This window comes from Neospora caninum, chromosome VI (assembly GCF_000208865.1).
Source record: "Neospora caninum Liverpool complete genome, chromosome VI".
NCBI lineage: Eukaryota > Apicomplexa > Conoidasida > Eucoccidiorida > Sarcocystidae > Neospora > Neospora caninum.
Window position 1 is genome coordinate 2325904 of NC_018392.1, and position 13368 is coordinate 2339271.

General features: G+C 58.1%; 2 protein-coding genes across 2 annotated transcripts in view; both read right to left on the minus strand.

The window, feature by feature from the left end:
• Positions 1–2639: 2639 nt before the first annotated feature.
• Positions 2640–8025, minus strand: NCLIV_0181 (OTU-like cysteine protease domain-containing protein; the record flags this gene model as incomplete). The annotated part of the gene is made up of 5 exons (XM_003882009.1): positions 2640–5102; positions 5427–5605; positions 5899–5989; positions 6409–6465; positions 6739–8025. 5 exons carry the CDS (start codon positions 8023–8025, stop codon positions 2640–2642), a joined length of 4077 nt encoding a protein of 1358 aa, XP_003882058.1.
• A 3961-nt stretch (positions 8026–11986) lies between these two features.
• Positions 11987–13368, minus strand: part of NCLIV_018170 (Bromodomain containing protein, related) — a gene marked incomplete at both ends in the record, with an annotated part of 6677 nt that continues 5295 nt past the window's right edge. Inside the window, 2 exons of the mRNA XM_003882010.1 lie at positions 11987–12280; positions 12759–13109. Of these exons, the coding sequence (XP_003882059.1) occupies positions 11987–12280; positions 12759–13109 (645 nt within the window). The remainder of the gene's footprint in view (positions 12281–12758; positions 13110–13368) is intronic.

The following is a 13368-nucleotide window of genomic DNA, read 5'->3' on the forward strand; positions in this document are numbered from 1 at the left end:
ACCAGGCGAGACGCACGTGGTGAGAGGCGTTTTAGCCTTCAGGGGCGCGTGAGGTTCTCTTGAAAGAACCAAGACAAGGAAGGAAGGAAAGTGAGGTGACCTCGCGCTGCTCAAGTGACTGACTGGCATGTGAGCAGGGAGGCACACACACACACAAACATATGGCCGCACTCAGCCGTCAAGTCACTTGACACTGCGACTGCGCTGCTTGCTGTCCCTTGTCCGAAGAAGAAAACTTATCCGTTCTGGTGATGGCGGGCGTCTCGGTACCGTGCCGCTGTGCCCGACGTTTTTCCTCCTTGTCTCAGCGGCGGCCCGTCCGCCGTGGGCGGCACGGCCCCGCGTGGGTTTTTTGTGGAGTCGCACCCTCCCACCGCAGTCCAGTAAAGGAATTTTGCTTTTTCAGATGGACGCTCCGGGTGCTATTGGGAGCCGCAACGTCCAGTGGAATTCACGATATCTTGCATCTTTCCTTCTCCCAGTCAGCGGCGCATACGCGAACACTCCCTCCTCCTGGTAGCTTTTCAGCTTATATTCAGAGGTTCTGCGACAGTTGTGTCTCCGCCCGCGCCGCCGACAGTGTCGTGTCCACTTCTCCCTCTCCCCGGCTTGATTCCCGTGGAAAGGGGAAGAACAGAGAAACAGGCCGCGGTACTAAAACTCGACCCAGGGTCGGACGCGTCTTGCACGCGCCATAGTGCGGCTTTTAACCTCCCCAACGTGGGGCCTTATTCTGACGCACTCTCTGTGTGACCAAAAGATTTCGCAAAAGAACGCGTCGGAGCTCTGCAATTGTCGCCCACTAGTTCGCAGAAAGGTCTACAGAGAGGAAGACCTCGCCACCGACTGCTCCCAGGAGGCCTCGGAGCACGAACGCACTTCAGACAGCAACTCCCAGACATGTCCACGTATCTGACTAGAGATCCAAGGAGCGAAGTGCATGGTTTGTGTTTGTTCGGCGTGACCACACAAGCAAGAACCCCCCGGCAGGAGCAATTGTCAGTGGGTAGCTCCAGGCAAGGCTCGAATCGAATGCGAACGAAGTGGTCTGGATAGCAAAACAACGTGATTTTGAGAACCGCGTCCAAGCAAAACCTAAGCATTCCCTCAGTGGAAGATCGTGGCTGGCAACCTTGTGTGTTCTCGGCTGTGCACGTGTGTTCCTGTGGGGCACAACTGTGGCGAAAAGACAGCTCTTTGTGGGTTTCTCAACAAAAACAAATATTCGGACAGGGACGCAAGGTTGAACCACTCCGAGAATCCTGGAGAAGGTCACCAAATACCTTGAGCAAAAACTGGATGCGGGATGCCCCTGAGGCAACGCGAAAAGAATTGTACACGAACTCGCCACACTCCTCTGCGAACTTTTTGTTACAACAGCAGTCCTTTTTGTTTTACCGGGTACCCCATATTTGAGCCTCCCTAAGACTTGGACCGTTGACGAGAATCCCGCACAGAGATGACCGCAACAGGACTTCCCCTCCGCCCTGACGCAGATCGGCCATAACGGGCGAAGCAGGCAGCTGCAAATTCGCTAACACTCTTTCAGCCGACGAGCTTCTCCGCAGGAGACCAGCATTAAACGCGGCTTGTCCTAGGCTACGAAGCTCTTTCTGCCTTCTCACAACGCACCTACCGATCCTCCCATGGAGAGGATCCAAGTTACTTGAGTACACACTCAAAAGAGGCGTGCTGCACTGACCTGTCTCTTCCACGGGAGACCACGTCTCGACCATGCACTTCCAAAACAGATTGTACCGTTCTTCCGCCCGTCGGAAATGATCTGGGTGTTTGCGCCTTCTCCAACCTCGAACCGCCGACACGTGCAGAGTTTCCGTGACGCCGCTTGGGACGTCTGTCGACAAATGTCTGTAACCAGGCATTCGCGCGCCCTTGCCCAGAAAGCACGGAAACGCTCTCCGAAAGGGAGACGTTAAGTGTTCAATTTGACGTTCACGCGAGATGCGCCAGGCATGCTCTAACAAACAAGGCGAGCAGGCGCCTATTTGCAACCAAACCTTCCCCCCCTTTTTTATCGTCAGCCTCTATCACCATCAGCCCGCACGTCTTCGCAAGAGCCTTCCCGAAACACGCATAGCATAGAGTGGCAGCGGGGCGTTGAGTGGTGGGAAATTCCTGTCTCCATCGCGTATTCAAACAATACCCCTGTGTGGGCTGGGCTCCACACTTCTCCGTAACTGGGCGGCAAGACGTCTACGCTGACAGTCATATTCCCCACAGACATTTAAGGACGAAAGGACTTTTTCCTGAGTTCGGTCCCTCATCCTTCCAGCGAAATCAAGAATCGAACCTTCTTTCTCTGACCCCGTGGTCCGGCCACACATGTGCACGGGAAGGCAGTTTGCTGCCTCCCGAAACCAGCAGCAAATATCTAGAAACGCTACCTTCTGGTTGTGTAGTAGAAATCGATACCGCACCCTGCTTCATTCGGCCTGCCCACGCTACACTCAGGGAAGACAACCCCGCCACGTCCTGTCGGCTTTCTAACACTTGAAACCGTCCGTACGCAGTTTCCAACTTCCCTGGCGCTGCAGCGCGTAAACGCGGCAGGAAACGCCGCTCGCCTGTCAAACTCCGCGCGCTACTTCCTTGCGTCGACCGTCTCTGCCGACGTGTCTCTATCTGCTGCTCGCCGTGTGCCTGAGCCAGTTTCCTAGCCAGCTTCCAGTCGGCGCGACGCCGGTGGGACTTCCATCTGAACCAACCAGAGTGATTCCCGAACTACGCTCGGATGCACTCTCGGTGCCGGGAGTCCCCTTTCGCGTAAACCCTACCACTCGCCGGGCCGCCGCACTGTGAGGGGTCTGCCTGGAATACGCGACACCACTTGAGCTCGCGCCTGGTAGCACCACACGCGACGAAAAACCTGCGCCAGTGACTACGGGATACCCGGCTACCACCTGGCTCGGGTCTACCTGTACGTACACCCCATCGGGTCGCCGAATACAGTGTTTTACTCCTGGATCGCCAGTGCTCGCCAGTCTCCAGGGGCCGGCAGCTGTCTCCCCTGCGGCGCTCAAACGCGGCACAAGCACCTGTTGAGTGGAAGGCGACTCGTTCTGTCCACGACCGTTCGGCTGATTTCCGCCCGCAAACGCGGGTACAGCAGAGCTTCTCGAACTCCCGCTTTCCGGCGGCAACTGCCCGGAGGCTTTTCGCCAAGCCGCGCTGAACGATTCAGCGTCCCTGGAGTTTCCTTCGCTGCCTGCTTCCCCCGTAGGTGCTGTGTGGAACATTTGTGCAAATTCGGCCGATGTCAGCATGCAGGCCTCGAGTGAAGAAGAGTCTGCCGCATTGGCGGCGGACGGCGATTTGGCATAAGGACGCATCCTTGGGTCCTCCGCCGTGGCGGATACAGGAGCGTCTGCTTTCTTCTCACTCTCCAAAGAAACCGGAAACGGGGGCCGAGCCGCCGACTTGGCGGCAGACGACGCAGCGATTCCAGCGGAAGGCACGCGCGTCACCACCCCCGCAACCCCGTTGGTGCGGCCGAGAACGCCTCCCACGCGAGACGCCTCGTGCGATCTGACATCTGATCTCGCTGCGTCGGGTCGCGACATGCCCCCGGCGCCGTCTGCGAGCCTGACGCTGCCGCTCGAGGCAGAACTGGCGGCGACACGGCCAGGCTGAGCTGACGAGGCAAACGAAGCCGGCGTCGACTGACGCGCGGCAGCCGAACTGCCCCCCGTCGCAGACCCCGCAGGGAACGGCCGAGAGCCGGTCGTTTCCACGGTGGCAGGCGTGGGTAGCGCGAACACGCCTCCGAGTTTGTCGTCCGGAAACGGGTATTTCTGGTGTAGATGCGCTGGGGGCCCAGGAGACGCAGAGGCTGCCGTCGAGGCGGATGACATTTTACGGGACGACAGCGAGGCAGCCAGGCCGGTTCCGGCCATCAGGAGCCCTTGAGACGCGGTGGGAACCGGGTACGAGGTGGAGACGCAAGTTTCTGAACCGGACGCGGAGTTGCCCACGAACGGCAGCCCCGATGCCTGGCCACCAGACCCAGGCCTGCCGGCTTTCGTTCCGCTCTCTTGCCACAGCTGCTTCAGCTTCTGTTGCGAGAGATACTCGTGCCGAAGCCGCTGCTGATCCGGCGTGTAGGTCTGCTGCGTCGCCGGCCAATACAACGGGTTTCCCGTCCCCCACACGGTGCCTGGCGAGGCATGCTCCACGGCTCCATACGCGCCAATGTAAGGCGGCGCGTTTCCAGAAATGGGAACAAAGAAAGACGAGGCCGCGTGTCGTGGCTTCGCGTTCGGAGCCGCCCCCGCTGCCGCCGTCCTCTCCCCGTCGGCCATCGATTGCGAGACGCCCAGCCTCCCCGGCCCTCCTGGGCTGCCGAGACGACGCGCCACAGACCCCGTAGGCGCCTGTGGAGAGTCTGTCGCTGACAGAGCGACGGGCGCAGTTCGAGGAGCGGCGCTCGAGACCCGCGTCGAAGGGATTCCGTTCTGCGCGGACGGACCCCCTGGCGTCTCTTCGACTCGTCTGCCTGACCCCAGCTGGAAAGCTGGCCCACCTCGCCAGCGCTCGCCTGGCGCAGCGCCTGTCCTTTCCGCGTCCACTCTCAGCTCTCCGACGTTTGGGGGGTGCTGGAATCCGGCGTGAAACTCGCCCAGCACCAGCCGCGCATTCGTAACAGGCACTGTGTACGGAGGAAGCAGACAAGTTCTGGAGGCGCCTGCTGACGTCTTCGGTTCCGCGCCTGGGCCGCGAGCGTCTTGCGATGCTCCAAGTGGATGTGGTCTTTGCTTTGGGTCCGTTGCAGTCGCTCGGGACGCCTCGAACAGTGCCCAGATGCGATTGCAAATGTCCTGGGCCTTCTTGTGTGGGCGGTTCTTCTGCTTTCCCGCCGCTGCGGCTTCTGCAAAAAGCTGGCGTTGCTGCTCAGCCAGCGCCTGGAGCTCCGCCGGCTCGAGTCCCCACTCCGCAGCAAGCCGTGTTTGTTCAGCTGCATCCAGAGCTGCACTTTCGTCGTCGATGGCCTGCTCCAAATGAAGGAGACGACGGAGACCTAGGTATTCCAGCGTTCCGACAGGATTGTCTTGCGAAAGGGGGAAGGGCGTCGAGAGGCGCTGAACCTACACAAACCGTAATATAAGGTGTGCCGGGCGCGGGACAGAACTGCAAAGCGGAACAAGGAACAGGCAGTACCCTGACGCTGAGACGACAGCTCAAACCACGAGACACCACGGAAGTGCACGGGTTTGGAAGCAAACCAGTCTTTCACGTCTGTTGTTGTCCTTCTCTTGGCGGGGGGCCAGCCAGCTCCTCGCAGTATGCGACCTCCGCCTGTGAGTTGTCTCGCGAGGACGACGCAGTCCTCTCCACAGGCAACGACGAAGTGTTTCGTTTCGTCGATGAGTGCTTGCACTGCACACATTTCTCTCGCGATCACCACTTACTGAGGAGTAGTGCCCCGGCGTAGCACTCCAGATAAGGCGAACGGTAGGCTTTTGCCCATCCCGGTCGTCGCGCTCGTCTTCATAAAAGGTTTTCCGCACGTGAAAGCTGTCGTCGTAGATTTCGATGGAAAAGTCGTAGAGCATGGACAGAGCCCGCAGCTCTCGGTCGTCGGCCCATTCTGTGAACAGATGTAAACGCCACGGAGCCGTCACCACGGTGAGGTTCTTCCTCGCACAACACTGGTCACTTCCTGTCTCGCGACTGGAGCGGGAACTGCCAGCAACCGGGGGAACGTGAACGAAAACGCAACCGGCACGAAGAGTCCGCAACTATGAAAAGCCCGTCAGCCTTCAGCACCCCTTTCCTGCACACGTGGATCCGAGTGTATCTCTTCGAAACCGGCGCATTTGCTCCTTTGGAAATCCACGTGAGACGGTGCCTCGCTCTGCAACCACTTTGATTCTGCCTTACCTCCGGCTGTTGCAATTTTCGCCAGGTACGCTTCAAAACTGGGACCGTCCGCTTCGTCAACAAAGGGTTCGAACTCGCGCTGTTTGATCCGCTGCATCGAGGCAGAACAGAAGAATCGCACGCTGCGTTCCCATGCGACGGCTGTCTGACCACGAACTTACCACACCCGAAAGGGAGACGGAAAGCCCCGACTCGATCTATCTCCAGCTGCAGCCTGCGCTGCATGTTCGATCTCTGCAAAAGCACGTCCTCGCTTCTCACCCCCAGCCTTGAGCTCCATGCGCTCTGCTTGCGGGAAAAGAACCAAAAAACGGGCACTGTATACTGTTCTTCTCGAGCCGTAATGCGCAACGGAAAACCGACTCTCGTTCGTCCTTTCCACTAGACAGCCTACATAAAAATGGGATACCGTCTCGTCCCCCGCTGTCCGCGCATCCGTTCGTTTGTCCACACTGCTCGACAGGATGTAGGTATGCAAATGGGGGAAGTCAACTCCGTCCGCGCGCTCACCATGACTTCGACGGCCATCTGTCGGATGTAGAAATGGTAGTCCTGGGTGCCGTACAGCTGAAGGAATCAACAGGACCGCATACTGACCAGTGAGAGAAGCCGTTGATTTGCACGCGGCAAGTTGCGCGTTCAAGCGGACTCGCCTTTCTCTACCGTTGAGGTTTTTTTGTCCCGCGAAGACCCCGGCGCTTTTCAAGATCTCGGCACGGACTCAGTTGAGTCTGCTGGACCTCCGAAGGGCGGCGACTTCCACTTGCATGCACTCTTGGTGGACTGACGCCCTGTGCGTGCGAGTCGCACTTGGGCCAGGCCGACTCTCTCTTTGCTTACCTGATCCGAGAAAGACCGGAACATGCAGTTGCCGTCGCCTTCCACCTGGCGCTTGACGAGGTCTTGCCACCACGGCGGCCTTGCCTTCAGTCCCCTGAGATCAAACTCTTTCGAGACTGAGCAGGCTGTGCTAGCCGAACTGCTGCTATTGCTGTTCGACACACTTGAAGCGCTGTTGGATCTCGACCGCAGGTCGGCGGAGTCGACATGGGTCTCCTCGATCTTCTTCTCCCCGTCCTGCTCGTCTTCGTCCTTTTCCCTCCCTGGCGCCGCGGCCTCACTCGGTCTCAGCTGCCCCCTCAGAGCCGCGGCGGCCTGTGGCGTTGCTGAGCGGCTCGAACCCGGGGAGGGAGCGCTGTCGGGGCGACGCGTCCCTCTCGCTGACGCACCCCGCGTACCTTTCCTCTCGACAGCCGCGCCCGGCACTTCACTCGCCTTCTTCTCTTCGCAAGCCGCGGCCGCGCCGTCCTCTCGCTTCTCTTCCGACTCGCAGGCGTCCTGCGACTCCGCTGCCTCGCCCGCCTCGAGGGCGACTTCCCTGTCAACGGACTCGGAGGCTGAAAACGCGCACTCCAGTTCCGGGGGCTCTCCGCTGCGTTTGTCTCGGCCTTCCTTCGCCTTTGGAGTACCTTTGACGGCGCCAACGGAATGCCGTGTCGACCGACTCTTGTCCTCCGTCTGATTCGGTTTCGTGCAGGAAAGCGCCGGGCTGGTATTTGTGGATTTGTTTCCAGGCTCCGCTGGGGCGTCGGCTCCGCGCACGTCTGCTTCAGGTGACTTGCCTTCCGGTCCTTGCCCGCCTTTTTGCTCCAGGCCGGCACGGGTATTCAGGCTCGAACTGGGTATGGCTGGCCCGCAGGGAGGCGCCGCTATGGAACGGGGCGGCGGCGTCACCCGCGAGGGCCCGACGCGAGGTGGAGCGCTCCCCTGTTCCTTGCGTGGCTTTCGGGATTGCGGCGATCGCGACAACGGCGAGCTCGCCGTGCGCGTAGACGAGCTGAGCCGTGCAGATCTCTCTTTTTTTTTGTCTTCTGCCGCGGCCACTTTGGGTGATGAGACCTGCGAGACGCGATTTCCGCCGTAACGTTCGCTGTAGCTTCGGCTCTTGCTCGTCTCGCTCGCCCTGGTCGGCGCAGTTCGAGTCGACGAGCATTGTGAAGACTCTGGGATCTTCTTTTTCCCTGTCCGACTCGACTTGGTTGCAGATAGCAACAGAGCCGCCGCCTCCACCCTGGAGGACTCCGCAACGACGGCGCACGACGCGGCGACTTCCGTCCCGTTCTTCATCGTGCAGAGAGCGAGAACACCCTCCGGCCCGTTAGGCCACAATTTCCTCGACTAAAGCGTGCACCGCCGAAGGCAACGTTTTGGGAGGAACGGCGAGGAGAGGAAAAGCCGAGGGAATCCAGGAGCAGAAAAGGAGAGCTTCCCAACGGAACTCATTAGGACGACGAGGGATTGACGAGCGGAGATTCCGAGAGTACACTGTCAGGGAGGAAATCGGTGACTCCGAATTGCCACCAGAATCGCACAGAGAGCGGGGGGGGGGGGGGGAAAGGCGGCCGGAAAGGTTGGATGACAAAACCCACGCAGAGGAGAAAACGAAACGAGCAAGGGCGCACTGGAGGCAGCACGCGGCGCGCACTGGACGAGATCCAGGTGTGGACGACCGGAGAACAACAAAGTGGCGACTCCAGCGGTTCGAAACAGAAACTCATGCTTAGGAAAGCGGGATGGGGAGTTCCGACACGCCCATCCGCAATTGAGAAGGCGAGCGAGTCAAGCCGTGGAAGTGGCGCTTGACCGAGATCCGTGCGGAACCTGGACGAGAGAGGGCACTGAACCTGCGGTGACGGCTTTTTGGAGACGCAGACTCAAAATGCGGGCTGGTACACCAGATTGACGCGTGGTTCCTGCAGAAGGTCCACCTAGGAAGTTAATCGTTCATACCAAAAAACGCCGAATGAGCAATCGAACCGTGAGACAAAGCCCCGGGTTATTTTTCGGGGGCTCATTCAGCCGTATTTCGAGGGACGGTGCCGAGCGAGGGGGAAAGACCGGAAACTCGGCGTCCCACGACCGAGCTTGCCCGGGCGAAACCTCGCTCGACGCAGATGACTCGCTTTTAGGAGCGACCCGACGCGATTACAAAAATTGCGCTCCTTTCTGCTCGTGTGAGAGCGAGAAACGACGAGAGCGAATGTGTCACTGCGTGTGCCTCGATAGCATGGCGAGTAAATCGTTCCGGCACGAGTCAACTACCCGCCGCAACCTCTGAGTAAAAAAGTTAGACAAGGTGGAGATCGCGGAAATTTTCCGTGCATATACAAGACCGTTCCACACTCACGCAGTCCTGCGTTGACTCGATTTCCGCCAGTGACGCCGAATCTCCTCTCGCAGCAAGCGCGCGAGTTTTTTAGCCGGCAGCAAGCGCCGCACTCCCCCCGGCTGATATCGTTCGTATCCGTCCTCGAGCGGGGCTGCGTTGCAACTCTCCGTCTCGGGGTTGATTTTTTGCCTGGCGCAGCTGCTTCTCACGGCAACGTCGGGCAGCGCCTTTCCTCGAAATGTCGGGCGTCCACATTAATGTTCGAAGCTTTGAACGCCGCGCGCGAGGCGAAGGATGCGGGTTCATTCACTTGCTGTACATTGGCGCAGACACAGACCCGAGCGTCACAAAATGAAACCTGCAAAATTCGCGAGACTTCACAGACACCGAAAACGCACAGAGGGGACGCATCTCGTCCACCAAAAACTCGTCTCTCAGTTTTTTCAGCAGTCCACTGAGTGCTCCGTCAGCCGGGCGGGAAGCCTCCCGTATATACGGGGTTCTTGCCTCCCGCGCTGCGGCGTGGAAACCCCTGCAACCTCGGGCGCTGTTTGCGCGCTCTGGCGAAAAGGAAAATGCAACTCCCGAACCCCTTTTCTGTGTGCGTCCTCATGCTGAGTGACGCCACATCGTCGTTCTGGAATACTCACCACGCAAGACGATGCGGCACAATGTGGGAGAGCCCTGTGGAACCGTGTACCGCCGAGGCACTCCGTTGCACGGCTCTCTTCAATTTAGAGGGGTTTGAACCTTTTCCGCAAACGGCTAATGCCCTCTAAATAGCAAGACGTGCTCCGGCGTTCAGGGGGCCCGTGGGAATACCAATTGGTGGTTTTCAAGTACACGTACAAAGCAAGCTCCTCCAGGAACAGTATCGTCATACGAACCACTCACCGTATCACGGAAAACGCTGCGGGTCGTTAGACATAGATGCCATTAGCCGACAAGATGCTCCGGGGTAAACCGTCCGGGGCCCATCCGCTTTAAGGGTTCCACGGGAAGGAAGCCTTTCTCACTTTCGATACCCCTGTGAGCATCAATGCGCCCTGGGAGCGTCTCACAAGAATGCGAGAGGGATGCTCCTCGATGTCTGACGAAGGTAGCCAGGAACCTCGTTTGCATCCTTCAGCGTACTTCCTTGCATTTAATGCCTCGTCCACTCAACGCGGTGGGTTGCGCATAGAAGGCTCAGGGTTCGCCATGGACGGAGTGTGCCGCTGTACTTTCCTGGGAATACTGGAGCTCAGCTGACAAGAGTGGATAAGGCGCCGAAGTTAGATTGCGTAAGCTGTGTCCCGCTCCGGGTGTTGACAACCTGCTGATCTCAGAACGAATCGCCACCTCGTTTCGAATCACATTCCTTTTTCCTGAGCACTCTTCAGTCTGATGAATCGCCGAAACTGCCACACGGCACGTGTTGCTGAAGTCAAGCGAGTTGCAGTGCCTCCTCCCGACACTGGCCCGAACGTGGCCAAGCCCCGCCCTTCTTGCCGTTTCCCTTTCCTGAAGTAGACCCCGATCTGGTCTGTAGAAAAACCTGTAGAAAGTTTTTTTCCCGCTCAGTTTGGGGCACGACAGGAACCCGTAGCGGCCTGCTCGGGCACTGAAACGGAGCCCGTCCGCGGAAGGGATTTCTCTGGAGCTGTTAGGGAGAGAATTTGTTCAGCGCAGGGAAACGGCCGATCACAACGGTGACCCCCGAGTCTTCAAAATGGGATAAGAAAAAAACAGCGTGATCGTTCCCCCGTCCCTCTCCTGTCTTATAGGACCTACATGTGGTAACGCGAGTCGTAAATGAAAACGAGACTTGCACGTGAGCGCCGGGGGCCGCCACAGCTTACGCGCGGCAAAACGTGCGGTTGAATGGGTGAAGCGAAACGATCAAAACGGAGTACAGCTGGACGAGGACTTCCGTTCGCTTCTCTTGCCGAACAGAGGGAACTACAAATCGACAGGGGGATGTCGCTCTGTTGGCGTGTGACCACGCTTCATCAATACTTTGGCGGGGAACTGTATAGAACTCTATCGTGTTTGCGCAGTTTTCCCGGAAACTCATGTTTTTGGGCATTGCTTCTAGCATTGCGGGTGTGTCTAGGCTGAGGAGCGAAGGGGTTTACTTCCACAGTTCCGCGTGTTTAGTGTCAGCGTCGCTCCAGCACTCCACGCGGTCGCGCCCGCAGTTCATCTGACACACGACCGTTAGTGTATATGCAAACCTCGGCGGACCCCAGACGGCACAACGCCGTGAGTTTTCTCTTTCTTTGTCCATCCTCGCGTTCGCAACTACGGTCGGAAAGAACGGAAAAACTGCAGCGAGCATAGAGAAGACGCTCGTGACAGTCCACCCGTTGTAAGCTAACCCAAGTGAACACAGAGCTCCACCGACCTCAGTACCGTCACGATTCTATCTTTCCCTTCTTCCTGCCTGCCGGTCCAGTGCACGTCGTAAAAGAAGGGCCAAAAGAGAAAAAGACAAGCACACCACCAACAGTCCACGATTCAAAAGATCACTCCAGGACCACCGTGCTCAGCGGTCGTGCATAGCGAAACACCAGCGCTTTTTCCTTTTCCATACACAGAAAGGAACGGCACAGGAAATACCACGGCTCTGAGGTGCGGCAGAGGCAGGGGACGAAAAAACTCCTGGAACATTGTCGGCGAGACCGAACTCACAAACGGCAGCACATGCGAAACCAAGAAAACATGCCGGACGCCAACGTGAGTCAAACTTTTGCACGTTGGTGGAGTCGGCTGCCTCGACTCTACCTATCGCTTCATTCCTTCGTACAGCCCCGCGCTCAGATCCGCTTCGCGCGCATTTTGGCCTGTGCGTTCCTACCCATTCTCCCCCTTTTGTCTGTTTCAGTCCCTGCGCCGTCCTTTTTGCCGTGAGAAAAAACCAGGAAGGGCGCGAAATATTTAAAAAAACGCATGTTTGGCCGCCACGCTCCCCTCATCTCCTGGACCGTGGTTGCCGTGAGTCGTGATCGGCTGGGTTCCGACGTTTTTCGCGCTCCGGTTGGCCTCAGACGCAGCCAGCTGCTTCTGCTGTTGCTGAAAGGCCTGCTTTAAAGCCTGAATCTTCGGAGTCACGAACTTGTCCAACTCGTTCGCGTATTTGTAATAAATCGTTTGTTGGTGATTGTACTGCCGGCAATTCTTAAACATCAGCTGAACTTCGTCCGCGAACATCTGCGCAGTCGTGTAATGCTTCTGCGAACACATGCCAACGTGCACACATACACCGAAAACACACAAATACGCACGCAAGACCTCAGCGGAAAGCGTACACACCTACATATATACATACACCTACAGAGGGACGAAAAGAAGAGACAAACACGAGAGACACACTGGGACAGATCCTCTATCAACGTACACTACATCTATAAATATATATATATATATATGTATGCATTTACAGAGGTATAGCTACGAGAAGAACAACGACGTTGTGGCAACAGTGGTGCTTGACACATGCTTCGTCCGGAAGGCTCAAACCGCTTCCGTTTTTCATGTTCCATCGGTGCGGGATTTCCACCGCAGTCGATTCCTCCTTGGCGTGCACCGTTCTGCTTGCGCACATTTTCCTTTCGCCCTGTCGATCAGTTTCTGCCATCCCGTTTGCCATTTCCGTTTCCTTCTCCCCCCCGAGAATTCTCGCTTGCGTGTGTCTCCCCTGCATGAGTACCTTTTTGCATTTTTTCTTCATCGTGGAGATGTCTGTCGGCTGCAGGATCACATCGTAGTAGTCCGGCGCCTCTTCACGGCTGACAGGTTTGAGGAACGGCCACGCGGAGTGGTGTTTCCCGAGCGCATCCAGGATGTCCATGATTTGGTCGTGCAGCGGGCGCATGTAGCCCTGGCCGCCGAAACCCGCGCCGCCGGCCCCGTCAGCCCCGCCGGTGGCGCCCAAGGCCCGGTCGGCGTCAGGAGTCCCCTTTCCGTCCACGCCCGCACGCGGCGCACCCTCGCCTGGGCACCAGCCGCACTGCAAAAGGCCTGGAATCTGCGACGGCGACAGCGTCTGACCGGGATTCTTCTGGAGCACAGAGCGCAAAGCGAGGCAGAGACAGACGAAAAGACGGCACTAAAAAACAGAGCACCGAGAGAGCCACGGCGAGGTCAGGCTGAACCGCCTCGGCGGTCACACCAGCTCTCTGCACGTGTTCGGTCGTGTTCGGTTGGCCAGGGGACAAGACGTACGCCACCGTCTCTCTCCCATCCCCCACTAAACCCTGAACCCCCCTCCCCCCCTCCCCCGGAGTCACACCGTTTCCGTTCACGGGTCCTCCCCGTGG